We start from the raw sequence: 14395 nt of genomic DNA, 5'->3' as shown, positions 1-14395 counted from the left end.
GACTGCAAGGTTGATTGAAATTTGGGAATTGGCAACATATGGTAAAGCCTGGTAATGAGAAGAGAAGCAGGACCAGAGAATGAACCTTGACAAAATATTGACATTAGTGACAAGCCAAGGAAGAGAAAAGCCTGGGAAAAATATGAAGATTGATTGGAAGAACCCAGGAGAGAGTGCTGTTATAAATATGAAAGAGAAGAGAGATTTTTTTTTCAGTGTGTGAATTATAGAACACTATTTGGTGGAATATTATGAATACTATATAGTCAGTTAAGAATAATGTTTTTAAGAAAAAATAATGTTTTTAAGGATATTGAATGTGAGGAAAGACTCAGAATATTAAAATTAATATGCTGATTAATATTACGGTAAAATCAGAACTATAGTAAAATTCCAATTTTGTAAAGATAAAATGTGTATGTATTTATACATATGAGAAGGAAGTTTGGAAGTGAATAACCTGAGACTTTGGGTGCTTCGGGTTGTCGACTTGTGAATGATTTATATTTTATAAGTTTTCTCCAGTGAACATATATTTTTATGAGAGGAAAAAAATACTTATGTGGATTCAGCCAACTATTTTCTAGTGGAAATATTAATTGCAAAGTTTACTCAAAAGGGTCCATTTGAATTGTGAACTAGGAAGTCAATGGTAACCTTGAAAATTTTCAGTCTTAGTGGGATTGGAAACCAGATTGTAGTAGGTTAGAAAGTAAATAGGAAAAAAAAGTAAATAGGAAGCAGGAAAATGAAGGTCATGAATATAAAAAAACTATGCATTCAACAAGCTGATAAAAAGACATTAGATAGGCAAGTTAGACACTGACAGTTTTGGGGTGCCTGGGTGGCTCAGTCGTTAAGCATCTGCCTTCAGCTCAGGGCGTGATCCCAGAGTCCTGGGATCGAGCCCCGCATCGGGCTCCTCCGCTGGGAGCCTGCTTCTTCCTCTCCCACTCCCTCTGCTTGTGTTCCCTCTTTTGCTGGCTGTCTCTCTGTCAAATAAATAAATAAAATCTTAAAAAAAAAAAAGACACTGACGGTTTTTTTAAGGAAAAAAGCTTACAGCATAGTTGTGTGCTGAAGAAAGAGAAAATGGATAGTTTGACAATCTGGTATTTTTTTTTTTGAAGGATATTAATAATTTCTAATAAGGACATAATTCCATGTTTATGATAAATTGTATTTAAAAATGATATCAGTTTGTGATTGAATATGATCATTTGCAGTATAGTAACAGGACATGCCCAAGTGTAGAGTTTGAGTTCAGATATTTAATATTGTGTCTGTGTATTTAGTATGTAAACAAATGTGTAGAAAAGATCGGCCCTTTTCAGAACAAAACTTTGATTTCGGATTTAGCTAACTTCCAAAGCAGTTTTAAAAACCTGATTACTTAAATGACTAATAAAAACATAGCTGGTCTCTCTTTTGAATAATTATGTTTGGGGTTTAATTCCTCCTTCTGTTCTCAATGAATGTATTGGTTATATTGATACGGGAAAATGCCAGGGTTTATCTAAGTTTATCAGCTAGAAATGATCAGTGTTTGCCAAACGAAATAAAGTGGCACCTGGATATTCCTAGGTAAGATGCTAATGTAGCCTTAGTGATTCTTTAAACTTAGTACATTAAATGATGAACAGGGAATCCTGCAAAACCTGGCAGCTATGTATGGAGGCAGGTCCAGCTCTTCAAGAGGAGGGAAGCCAAGAAACAAAGAGGAAGAGGTATGCTTCCCGCATGTTCGCTACCTCCGTCACATAGCCATTTTGAGTTTATTGCCTTCCTTTCTTGCATGGTTTAAATTCTTAACAATTATTTAAGGATTTTGTAGGTCTAGAGGGACCTGTTAATATAATTTGACTGACATGCTGTGTCATAATTTTGCCCCATAACTGATATTCAGTATTCTGAGTTCAATTTCTTTTCTTTTGATAAAATTAAAAATTTGTAATTATAATGTGTTTCTTTTCAGAAATAAGTTGATCTAAATTAAACACTTGAAAGCTAATATTACATTTCCATTAACCAGATTTTGAAACTTTTATTTCTTGTATTCAGATTAACACTTTTCTTTAAATTAAAAAAAATTTTAGCAGTAAAAACATTGATAGTTTTTTCTTTAAATTAAAATGCTGTATGCTTTTTTTCTCTCCTTGTAGGTATATCTGGCAAGACTGAGGCAAATAAGACTGCAGAATTTCAATGAGCGCCAACAGATTAGAGCCAAACTTCGTGGTGAAAAGGCAGGTTGAAAAATAATTTTTTAAAAAGTAATTGAATGACGTTATAATAGATTAAGATTAAAAATGCTATGCCACTGGAGCGCCTGGGTGGCTCAGTCAGTTAGGCATCTGCCTTTGGCTCTGGTCATGATCCCAGGGTCCTGGGATAGAGCCCCAAGTCAGGCTCCCATCTCAGCGGGGAGTCTGCTTCTCCCTCTCTGCACCCCCCTTTCCCCTGCTTGTGCTCGTGCGCACTCTCTCTCTCTCTCTCTCAAATAAATAAAATTTTTAAAAAAATAATGCTGTGCCATTAACACAACAACTGATGGAGTTAGAGTCAAAGATCAGAAAACTATACGTAGAAAGAAAATACATTTTAGATGTGGGATTTAAAATTGATAAGACCATTTTTTTCCAGAGGAATTCTGAGAGGAAAATATAAGTGGTACCCGTGATCATTCTATATCATTCTATTTTTGTCTTTTTTTCCATTCATTGTCCATAAGAGTTGGTAGTTGTGGATAGTTCACTTGCAGTGCAGGAGAGAAAATTAGCAGTGTTGAACAATTTACCATTTCATATTTTTAGGTGTTAGTTTCTTCAAATTGTCTTCCACAGAGCTCTGCACTGAATTCAAGGCTCTATCCTAAGTGTTTTGCTTATCTACTTACTTTGTAGAAAGAAGCTGATTATTCCGAAGGACAAGAAGGAAGTGAGGAGGCTGACGTGCGGCGTAAAAAAGTTGAAGCGTTTAAGGTATGGACTAGAAATACACAGTTGTCTTTGAGAAAATTGGAACCTGAGGTAGAAATCTTGCCTTAATTTTTCATTCCCCTTTATCCCTCACTGTTTGGTTTCTGAAAAATAGTGTCTTCCTCTCTTCGTATCCTGTATTTATGGAGAGTAATTTGATGAAATCATGACAGAAGTATATGAAACTATTGCACAAGTAATCTTAAAAAGAAAAAATAGTAACCTTGAAAATGAAAAATGTAATTGCCCATTTCTGTGAAGACAAATGAAGTCTGTATATAATAACCATAGTTTAAAATTTTTACATTTGTATTTCCGTTAGAATGTGCCTGTATTTATTTTTATTCAACAAATACTCATTGAGCAGCTGCTGTGTGTTGAGCCCTGGTTCCAGTGCCAGGGATATAGAGTGAGCTTTTATTTTTACTGGAGAAATTCTCCCCCACCCCCACAACTCCTCTTTTTTGGCTAATAAGTAAATCGTTTTAGAGACCTAAAACAAAACCAAACAAAAAAAAACAACCTATGCCCTTCTTTCTGTAACTAATTTTGTTGATTGTTTTTACTTTCAGGCCCAAGCAAGTGCACGTGCTGCTGTACTAAAAGAACAATTAGAACGAAAGAGAAAGGAAGCATATGAGAGAGAAAAGAAAGTCTGGGAAGAGCATGTAAGATTTAGCTCATATTCTTTTTTTTTTTTTAATAATTTTATATTATCTTATGTTAGTCACCATACAGTATTCTTGATCCTGGTCATGTTAATGTTCCTATATCTCTTACTGGCTAGTATGTCACCATTATAATTTTGTAATTCTTTTCTTTTCCATTTGTTATTCTCATTCATTCTCCCTCTCTCATCCCCTCCCCCAGCTCTCCCTCTCTGTCACCCTATGTTCCGTATTTAAGGATGATCAATATGGAAGTTATTTTGGGGTTTGATTTGGGGTGAAAGCCTAATTTACTTACTCTAAAATGAGTAAGTTTTAAAATAATAAGTTGTTATTATTGCCAAATACCTAATCAAAGTCCAGCATCACTTAATGGCTATGCTTTCTTTCTGCCACTGATTTATAAAGCTACCTTTATATATTAATATAAATACCTATATAATTAATATGAATTAATATTAATATGAATTAATATTAATATGAATTATTAATATAAATATTAATATAAATACCTATATATTAAATTCTTATACAGACTAGAGAATGACTCTATAATATACATGCATCAAGCTCTCTTCTGCTCCATTACTCCGTCTGTTCTGTCACTACCTCATTATATTAGTAACTGTGGGTTTAGAATATATTTAAATTTCTGATAGAGTTTTTCCCTCATTTCCTTTTTACTCTTCTTTTTACATTGTTTTCTTTAGTTGCTTGCTCTCTTTTTCTTTACCAGATACATTCCTGGGTAATTTTTATTTATTTTTTTCTTTTTATATTCTGTTGGGGAGAGTGCCTGGGTGGTTCAGTCAGTTAAGCATCTGACTAGATTTCAGCTCAGATCATGGTCTCAGGGTCATAAGATCAAGCCCTGTGTTGGGCTCCTCACTCAGTGGGGAGTCTGCTTCTCTTTCTCTCCTTTTCCCCCCTCACTCTCTCCCTCTGCCTCTCAAATAAATAAATAAATCTTTTTTAAAAACTTTGTCAGAATTTTTATCAGTATTACCTTAAACCTACAAATTAATTTATTCAGGAGCATTTTAAGTATCTACATTCATTCATTATTTCTTTTATATCTCTTACACAATTTTGATCATTTTAAGGTCATACTTGTTATATTTCTTGTAAAGGTTATTTGCTGGTAGTACCTAATTCTATTTCCTAGGCCAACATTAAACAATAATAGGGATAATATTTTGTTCCTGTTTCTAATGGAAATACTTGAGTCATTTCTCTGTTATGTATGGTAAAATAATAAGGAATATGGTATCTCTGTGATTTATAATCTTTTTTATCAGAGACAAGTGTTGGAGTTTGATCAGATGTCTTGTGTGTTTCTGCTTAATTCACCAATTGAAGTAACATATAGGGAGATTCTCTTCTTACCAGATTCCTAATGAAAAAGAACCACTTAGCTATAAGAAAGTGAAAGAGACAACTCCAAAAGTTAGAATCTAAGTCTAAGGCTTGTTTGATCATTCCTTTTTGCTTTCTGTTCACAGTAATTTTAGGTAATGTTTTGTTCTGATTTGTTCATCCTCATTTAGTTACATTTTTCTCTTAAGTTTTAAAAGTCCAGCAGTAGAGAAATCTCATCTAATTCCCCCTTTTTCTTTCCTGACATAACATGGACAAGGTTTGAGTGTGGAACAGTAACTGTGGTAATGTATTTCATCTTCTCCAAGAGTGTCTAGTAATCATCTCCTGGCCCATTGACCAAAATTTACCTGGCTTTAGATTGGTATGCTTTTTAAATGTTTTAAACCCAGTGTTCCTCAATTCCCTTCCCCCCCCTTACTTCAGATGTAGTAGCATGAGTAGGGCAAGAGTATGAGACAATTACAGTGCTAACTCACCAGCTCCTCCTCAAGAGAAAGTTTTAGCAACCAAATTTGTCAGAAGTAGAAATAATTCATCTTCATAGTCAGAGCCAATGATTTCTTTTACTACCTAAGTCCCTTTAGGCTTACCTTAATCTGGAAAATAGTATGAGCCTACGTTTGGTGGCATATATATATAGCAATTAGGAACAATCTGCTTTTGTTCTTTTGGATTTGTTGAAGATTCAACACAAGAAACAGGGACATTTCATCCTGTGCTGATTTGCACAGTGGGGCAGAAATTATATCAAGATGAATCCATATGAAACTCCCTGTGTATTCTTTTTGAATCAGCTTTCCTCTTGATAAGCCTGCTGTTATCATCCTTGTGTTCAGCTGTAATACCGCAGTTGCAAATTTTAAGGACCATTAATTGCCCTTACAGTTTTTAGTTTAGTCTTTAATAATCCATTCCAGCAGTCTACATAGCACATGAAGGTGATTGGGGTAGTAATATATCCATTAACTATGATAAGCTTCTGCTTAGTGCGAATCAGCCTTATTTTTAAAATATGATCTATTATGCACAATTAGATGGGGCATCCAAGTATTTGATAATAGCAGTCTGCATGGCTTTGATTATGTGAAACCCTTTATTCTTAGAGATGGGACAGCTACTCCATATACTCTGCTATCGGTATGTATGCGTGCATAGGCCCATCTTGGCAGCAGGCCTATATAGCCACCTGCCACTCTGTGCCAGCTATATATACACCGTATGATTTCCCCAGGGAAAAGTGAATGGCTGTGTCTTTAGTCGATGTTGTGATCAGCATGTGGGATACTAGAGTAGCACATTTATCAATGGGAAATGTTTCCTTTTCTCCCAGTCATGTAGGGACTGCCATTTTAGTGATTCAGAATGTTATGCTTCCAACAGCTCAAGTTAATATAGCTCAGAGAACACAAAGCATGAGCTGTATAATTATGTTTCTTTCCTGAAATCTGCTTTTGGTGGACCGAAACAGCCCACAAACACCTTTAAATGTAGTCTTAAGTACATCTTGTATAATGGTTTTCGAAAGCACAGTTCCTCAAACAGGCTTTCTTTATATAGCTTATTTCTTATTGTTCTACCCATTCAACAAGATCATAACCACTGTCCAAGAGTCAGTATAAACATATGGTTGATCAGTATCAGTGTATAAAATCTATTGAGTTGACTGTTCCATTTATTTCTTTTCCCTTTTTTTTTCTTTAAAGATTTTATTTATTTGAGAGAAAGAAAGCTTGAGCATGAGTGGGGGTGGGCAGAGGGAGAGGGAGGAGAAGCAGATTCCCTGCTGAGCAGGGAGCCCGACGTGGGTTTCAATCCCAGGACCCCAAGATTATGACCTGAGCTGAAGGCAGATGCTTAACCAACTGAGCCACCCAGGCTTTGCATTCTTATTCTCATTGATGCTTGACACTTCCATTGACATCCTTCAGTTATAGTTCTACAGTTCTAAGTGGAGCTGTTTTACCGTATTTTTCATCTAAATTATCATAGCAGGGTACCCAGTCTGCATATTTCTTAGCATCAATTCAGGCAACATATCTGTGGAAGTCTATTCTTCGGTTAGGTCAGAGACTATATTTTGAATATGATGTGTTCCTCCTGCTTTGCATTTCACTCTTTGTTGTGTATTTTATTTCTATTGTCTCGTTCTTTTGACCTGCCATATAGGCCTATAAGGCTTCTGGTGGAAGCCCCATCTTTGACTATCTCAGAATGTTCTTATCCTTAATCTTGCCACATAATCTCATCCACTTAAATAGACACATCATGAGATCAATTTGGAATCATGCTCTCTCTTCCAAGTGTCCCTAGATATTTACAGTGTTTCAGAGAGGTCTGCAAGATATGTTTATTTGACATTTAAAATTTTCAAGAACATCAAAGAGAATCAGGATTCCCCTTAGCTGAGGGGCCCTATTTCAAAGCTTCTCCTCTAATGATCTTCCTAGCATTAAGCTAACTTTCCCTAAGCAACAGGAGCGGAAGTTTCACAGGTGGTGGTGGTAATGGTAGAGGAGGCAGAAGGAGAGGAGCAGGGGAGCACCTCTGGAAGCATGTTAGGTTTTATATGTCAACAAGTACATTTTATAAATTATGTCTGACGTTGATTCAGCTCTGAGCAGGTACTATACATTCTCGTATAATACTTTTATTACTAGGCAGCTGTATAATAGTACAGTTCCGTTTCCTTATATAATCAGTTGGAGCCAGGCTTCTCCTTCCAGAAGGCTGCACTAGATAGACCTCATCCATCCATCCAACGCACTTTCAAGAGCATCCATATAGTTAAAATACAGTCCAAGAACTACCCCCCCCAAAGTCTTTGCTTTCTAAGCCATTTAAACCAGTATAAAGGTTTTTTTCTCTGTATATATTTTCTCTGTTAATGGTAGATCTGTCTTAGATAGTTCTGAAGTGTGCACAAATGACAGCTTTTATGACTATATTATTGATAAAGAATACTGGTTTCTAGTATGGGACAACTTTGTATTTCAAGTTCTCTCAGAAGTATTTTTATGGTGGCAGCATTAAACTGTGGCAGCATTAAACTGTCCCTTCTGCCTGACTTCTCAAGTCCAACAAACAGGCAAGCAACCCATTTTCATTTGGGGGAATTATTGTGTGCTCTTTTGGTAAGTCTGTCAAACGAGGCATTCTGGCTTCTTCTAGCTAAAGGATAGGCAGGTCATCTAAAGTAGACCAATTGAATCATCTCCCAGGGCTTCAAGCTTGAGCAGAATATCACAGGATTTGAAGTTTATTTAATCTAGTAAAGGAACATGATGAAACAATGAATTAGTTTTGCTACCTAGATTCATCTCCTGTTCTTTTTGGACTGTTCTTTTTGGAGGGCTTCCCTTTACTTTTATAATCTTACTTACAGTTCTTTTCTCTCTTCTTCTTTCCCCTTCCACCCCTCCTCCTTTCCTCCAGAGTTAGTTTCTTTCTTTCTTTTTTTTTTAAGATTTTATTTATTCATTTGACAGAGAGAGAGAGACAGTCAGTGAGAGAGGGAACACAAGCAGGGGGAGTGGGAGAGGGAGAAGCAGGCTCCCAGCGAAGGAGTCTGATGTGGGGCTCGATCCCAGGACTCCGGGATCACGCCCTGAGCCGAAGGCAGACGCTTAACGACTGAGCCACCCAGGCACCCCCAGAGTTAGTTTCTGTTGCTTTCAACCAAAGGACCCTGATTTACCTTGTAAAATGCTTAGCATGGTATCTGGTGAATAGTAACACAAATAAATTCATTGGGAATTCTGTGGCTCATAACATTTCAGAGTTCTAATAGAGGAGTGTTCAAACATTGGTTTACTAACTGCGTTCTTGTGAGAAAAAAAATGAGTTTAAGAATCAGAATACTTGATTTTTAATCTCAGCTCTGCCAATTAATTTGCCGGTTTGGAAAACTGACTTAATGTTTGTGGGCCTTTATTTCCTCATCTCCTAGATGAAAGGCTTGATCTCTAATACTGTTCTTTATAAGTTACATAGAAAAACAGTCTTCATAATTTAAGTACTTAAATCCAGTTTAATCAATAGAAAATGGTTTAAAGTTATTTTATCAAGTATTAATTTCAAAAGAAGATTTGATTTGACATAATATAGATAAGTATGGTGTCTTCTTATGTCTATATTTACTTACCGTTACTGTAACTCAGGAGTGGTTAACATTATTCAGAGTTAGAGATAGCATTATTAACTTCCTGAAATGTTAATTTAGTTTAATGGTATATATGTTGATGAATTTTTCTTCAGTAAGACCACATCTTTCTTTTTTTAATTTAAAAATTTTTTTATTATGTTCAGTTAGCCAACATATAGTACATCATTAGTTTTTGATGTGTTCAAGGATTCATCAGTTGTGCATAAAACCCAGTGCTCAACACGTGCCCTCCTTGATGCCCATCACCCTGTGCCCCATCCCCCCACCCCCCTCCCTTCTGTAACCCTCAGTTTGTTTCCTGGAATCCAGAGTCTCTCATGGCTTGTCTCCCTCTCTGATTTCTTCCCATTCAGTTTTCCCTCTCTTGCCCTGGGGCCCTCTGTGCTATTCCTTATTCCACATATGAGTGAAATCATATGATAGTTGTCTTTCTCTGCTTGACTTATTTCACCCTCCAGTTCCATCCATGTCAATTCAAATGGTAAGTATTCATCCTTTCTGATGGCTGAGTAATAGTCCATTGTATATATGAACCACATCTTCTTTATCCATTCATCTGTTGAAGGACATCTTGTCTCCCTCCACAGTTTGGCTGTTATGGACATGGCTGCTATGAACACTGGAATGCAGATGCCCCTTCTTTTCACTATATCTGTATCTTTAGGATAAATACCTAGTAGTTCAATTGCTGTGTTGTAGGGTAGCTCTATTTTTAACGTCTTGAGGAACCTCCATACTGTTTTCCAGAGTGGCTGTACCAGCTTGCATTCCCACCAACAGTGTAAGAGGGTTCCCCTTTCTCCACATCCTCGCCAGCATTTGTTGTTTCCTGTCTTGTCAATTTTTGCCATTCTCACTGGTGTAAGGTGGTATCTCAATGTGGTTTTGATTTGTTATTTCGCTGATGGCTGGTGATGTTGACTATTTTTTCATGTGTCTGTTAGCCATTTGTATGTCTTCTTGGAGAGATGTCTATTCATGTCTTCTGACCATTTCTTGACTGGATTATTTGTTTTTTGGGTGTTGAGTTTGAGAAGTTCTTTATAGATCTTGGATACCAGCCCTTTAAGGACCACATGTCTTTCATTGGGTTATCAAAAGTATCTTTGATCTAACAAATGGTAAAAATCACTGCCTTAATTATTCTTATTCTTTGGCACGTAAAAACCCATTTTATAAAATTTTCTCTTTGACATATTTCAGTGTAAAAATTGTAGTACAACATAGGATTTTAATATGAAGAAAAATTTCATGTGTGGTGAGAGAGTTTTTTTCCCCCCAAATAATGTAGTATTGCCTTTCTCAGTTGGCATATATACTCGTATTCTGAGCGAAATGTAAGGCAGATTGCTTCTTAATAGTGGCAGTGCATTTAATAATTAAAATTAAATGAAAAACAGAATTAGAGAAATTATGTGTTGATTTGCTGAGAGACCATTTTGAGTATGAGGAATTCCTTTTTCATTGTGTTTATCTCTTGTCTATGTCATTTTGTTTCTTTGTCCTATTCTTCAGATCTGCCAAAAAGTTCTATCAGGCTTCCTTCAGGGTGGAGAAATACTTCCCCTTTCTGGCCACCTTGGAGTGTTCTTATTCATGAACATTGCTATAAATACATTATAGCAATACTAGTTCATAAAAATGATTCAGAAAAATACTTTTGTATTTTTGGTTCTTCAAAGACAAGGTTTTGAGAGGTTAAATGTGAATTTGATAAAATTTAACCATGTTGTTTCTTTAAGCTATATAAAATTATGTGTGAAATTAATTGCTCTATATTCAAAATGTGGAATCAGGCCATTTAATATTTTCCTAGAATATATAAAATCTTTAAATCATTCAGCACTTAGAGGTGAAATAGTGTTTGCATTTATGCTTCAAGAATAGGTAAACTGATAGTGTCATGTGTTTATAAATGTAGCCTCACTATTTGGTGAAATTTTGCCTTTTGTCATTTGGTGGCACTGCTGATTAATTTTTCAGCAAATTTAAACGGACACAATTAACAGCTAAAATAGAAGCAATTTTACAGTGATAATTAAAAACCTTTTGTGGTAGTATAAGTAATACAGAAAAGTCTTGAATTTATGAACTTAGTGAGAAAATAGCTGGGAAAAATAGCTCCTAAAGCAGTTTATTTTTTTTAGCTTGACTAAATGAAACTTTTAGTTCGGGATTTTATTTCTGTTGCAATTTTTTTTTAACTTTGGATTTTGAAAAACTGTGCTTAGAATGATGTAACGAGGTGATCAATTTTAACAAAATTGTGGGTTTTTTTGCGGCTTTAAAGTTTTTATTTTCTGTGAAAATTTGTTTTGTTTTCTTAGTTTTATTTTTTTGTTTTTTTGTCATATTGGATGAACTTTCTGAATTAAGAACTCAGTCTAGTGTTTTCTCTTTTGACAATTTAAAGATAAGTTATTATTTTCTATCTCAAGATCTGTTTAACATTGAATAGCCTTAACTTTGAGGTTATGAATAAGATATCCATGATGTTTACATAGAAGGCCCTGCTCCTGTTGTACTAATCAGTTAGTGGCGTTTGTTACCTGGGCTTATAATGATGTTCCAACACCTCAGTAGTTACTCTGAATTACCTTTATATTTTTGTTAACTGACGTAGTTTTGTTATTAAGTAATTGGAAGACTTAGTAGGGTAGTCTGTTTGTTCTTTGGTTTAGATTTCATTATGTCTGACTTTCTCTGTATGTTTATTATTTTAGGTTCTTAGGATCTGTTTAGTTGACCCAGGGGAGAGACTAGTATATGTTTGATTTTGGAATATAAGGATTTACTGAAGGCTGCTGAAGGTCATTATTATCAAGGTGCCATTAACTTTGTCTTACACATTGAACCAGATTATTTTAGGTAATAGACTATATGCCAGTCATCAGCCATATATAATGGCAGCCAGACAGATTTTGATACAATACAAAGCAAGTTCTTAATAGTAGTAAGTGACATTTTCTTCATTAAAGATATCTTCTCTTGATTAAAAGAGAAGATGTGCTTCTATAGATTCAAAGATGAATAGTATGAAGAGAATTTAGTAGAGATTTTCCATGTTTTAGCATAATCCCTACTGTACTGAATTTGATTATCTTTGGTCTCCTACTCAGTTTAACTCATAGCACTTTATCAGTAAACAAATTTTTGTCTCTGTTACTTTAGATTTCTCTTAAGGTTGAGATTAATATAAAAATATTTCTATTTCATTACTTTACAATTTAATAATACAAGGTCAAGATAAAGGATTTTCAATTCCCTTATGTGACTTTTGCCATTCTTTAACTAAAGATAAATCTGCTAAGTATTCCCTAAAGGTTTTTAAATTTTTTCTTAGGCTGTATGTCTGCAGTTTCAGAGAGTTATGCTAGTGGTTTGTTTAAATTGTGTATGAGTTATGTGTGTATGTGTATAAGCATTAAAAGGAAGTATAAAAAATGAAATATAATAAGTTGAAGCATTCAGGTATAGGTGACTTTTTTCTTTTTTTTTTTTTTTTTTTTAATGATTTTTTATTATATTATGTTAGTCACCATACAGTACATCCCCGGTTTCCGATGTAAGGCTCAATGATTCATTAGTTGTGTATAACACCCAGTGCACCATGCAATACGTGCCCTCCTTACTACCCATCACCGGTCTATCCCCATTCCCCCACCCCCTCCCCTGAAGTCCTCAGTTTGTTTCTCATAGTCCATAGTCTCTCATGTTTCATTCCCCCTTCTGATTACCCCCCTTTCTTTATCCCTTTCTTCCCTACCGATCATCCTAGTTCTTATGTTCCATAGATGAGAGAAATCAATGATAGTTGTCTTTCTCTGCTTGACTTATTTCACTTAGCATTATCTCCTCCAGTGCCGTCCATGTTGTAGCAAATGTTGGAGAACTCGTTCTTTCTGATAGCTGAGTAATATTCCATTGTATATATGGACCACAACTTCTTAATCCAGTCATCTGTTGAAGGGCATCTCGGCTCCTTCCCACATTTAGCTATTGTGGACATTGCTGCTTAGTGAACATTGGGGTGATATGGCCCTTCTCTTCACTACGCTCTGTATCTTTTGGTAAATACCCAGTAGTGCAATGGCTGGATCATCAGGGTAGCCAACTCCTTTTAACTTTTTAAGGACCTTCCACTGTTTTCCAGAGTGGCTAAATTAACTTAGCATTCCCACCAACAATGTAGGAGGGATCCCCTTTCTCCACATCCTCTCCAACAATTGTTGTTTCTGCCTTGTCTATTTTTGCCATTCTAACTGGGCGAAGGTGGTATCCTCAGTGTGGTTTGATTTGAATTTCCTTGATGGCTAATGATTTTGAACATTTTTCATGTGTCTGTTACATATTTGTATGTCTTCATTGGAAAAGTGTCTGTTCATCATTCTGCCCATTTTTTGATTTGTTTATTTGTTTCTCGTGTATTGAGTTTGAGAGTTCTTTGTAGATCTTGGATACCAGTCCTTTATCTGTGTGTCATTTGCAAATATCTTCTCCCATTCCGTGGCTGCCTCTAGTTTTTCTGACTGTTTCCTTGGCTGTGCAGAAACTTTTAATCTTGATGAAGTCCATAAATCATTTTTATTCTTGTTTCTCTTGCGTTTGGGGATTGTCATGAAAAAGGTTACTTTGGCCGATGTCGTGAGAGGGTTGTTCTATGTTCTCCTTCTAGAATTTTGATGGATTCCTGTCTCACATCAAGTCTTCATCCATTTGGAGTTTATTTTTGTGTATGGTGGAGATAGTGGTCAAGTTCATTCTCTCTTGTAATAGCAGTCCACCTTCCCAGCACCATATTAGAAGAGACTGTCTTTTTCCCACCGGATGTTTTTCCTGCTTTATCAAATATTAGTTGCCCAAAGAGCCGAGGGTCCATTTCTTGGGCCTCTATTCTGTCTCCATTGGTCTATGTGTCTGTTTTTGTGCCAGTACCATGCTGTCTTTGTGATCACAGCTTCGTATGACGCTTCAATCCGCATTGTGATGCCCCAGCTTTGTTTTTCCCTTTTCAACAGTTCCTTGAGATTCGGGCCTTTTCTGTTTCATGCAAACTTGGACTGTTTGTCCTGTTCTTTGAAAAATGTCCCTGGTATTTTGACGATAGCATTGAAAGTGTAGTTGCTCTGGGTAGCATGCATTTTAACTATGTTAATTCTTCCGATCCATGAGCATGGAATATCTTTCCATCTTTTATGTCTTCCTCA

The 14395-nt window shown here is 35.7% G+C and overlaps 1 protein-coding gene across 7 annotated transcripts in view; it reads left to right on the top strand.

The window, feature by feature from the left end:
• NEK1 (NIMA related kinase 1) overlaps positions 1-14395 on the top strand; it is a 230907-nt gene that overhangs the window by 125346 nt on the left and 91166 nt on the right. For 6 of the 7 annotated variants that reach the window (XR_005833918.1, XR_005833919.1, XM_040626431.1 and 3 more), the window contains 3 exons: positions 2163-2246; positions 2904-2981; positions 3551-3646. Coding sequence is in view for 5 of the 7 variants with exons in the window: in XM_040626431.1 (XP_040482365.1) it covers positions 2163-2246; positions 2904-2981; positions 3551-3646 (258 nt within the window). In the remaining 2 variants the exon portion in view is untranslated. Of the gene's footprint in view, positions 1-1643; positions 1728-2162; positions 2247-2903; positions 2982-3550; positions 3647-14395 lie in introns of all 7 variants that reach the window. The other variant, XM_008685624.2, reaches the window with a different exon arrangement.

The sequence above is a fragment of the Ursus maritimus genome, unplaced genomic scaffold (assembly GCF_017311325.1).
Source record: "Ursus maritimus isolate PB19 unplaced genomic scaffold, ASM1731132v1 scaffold_11, whole genome shotgun sequence".
Lineage (NCBI taxonomy): Eukaryota > Metazoa > Chordata > Mammalia > Carnivora > Ursidae > Ursus > Ursus maritimus.
The sequence above is the reverse complement of the archived record's forward strand: the minus strand, read 5'-3'. Positions and strand labels throughout refer to the sequence as shown.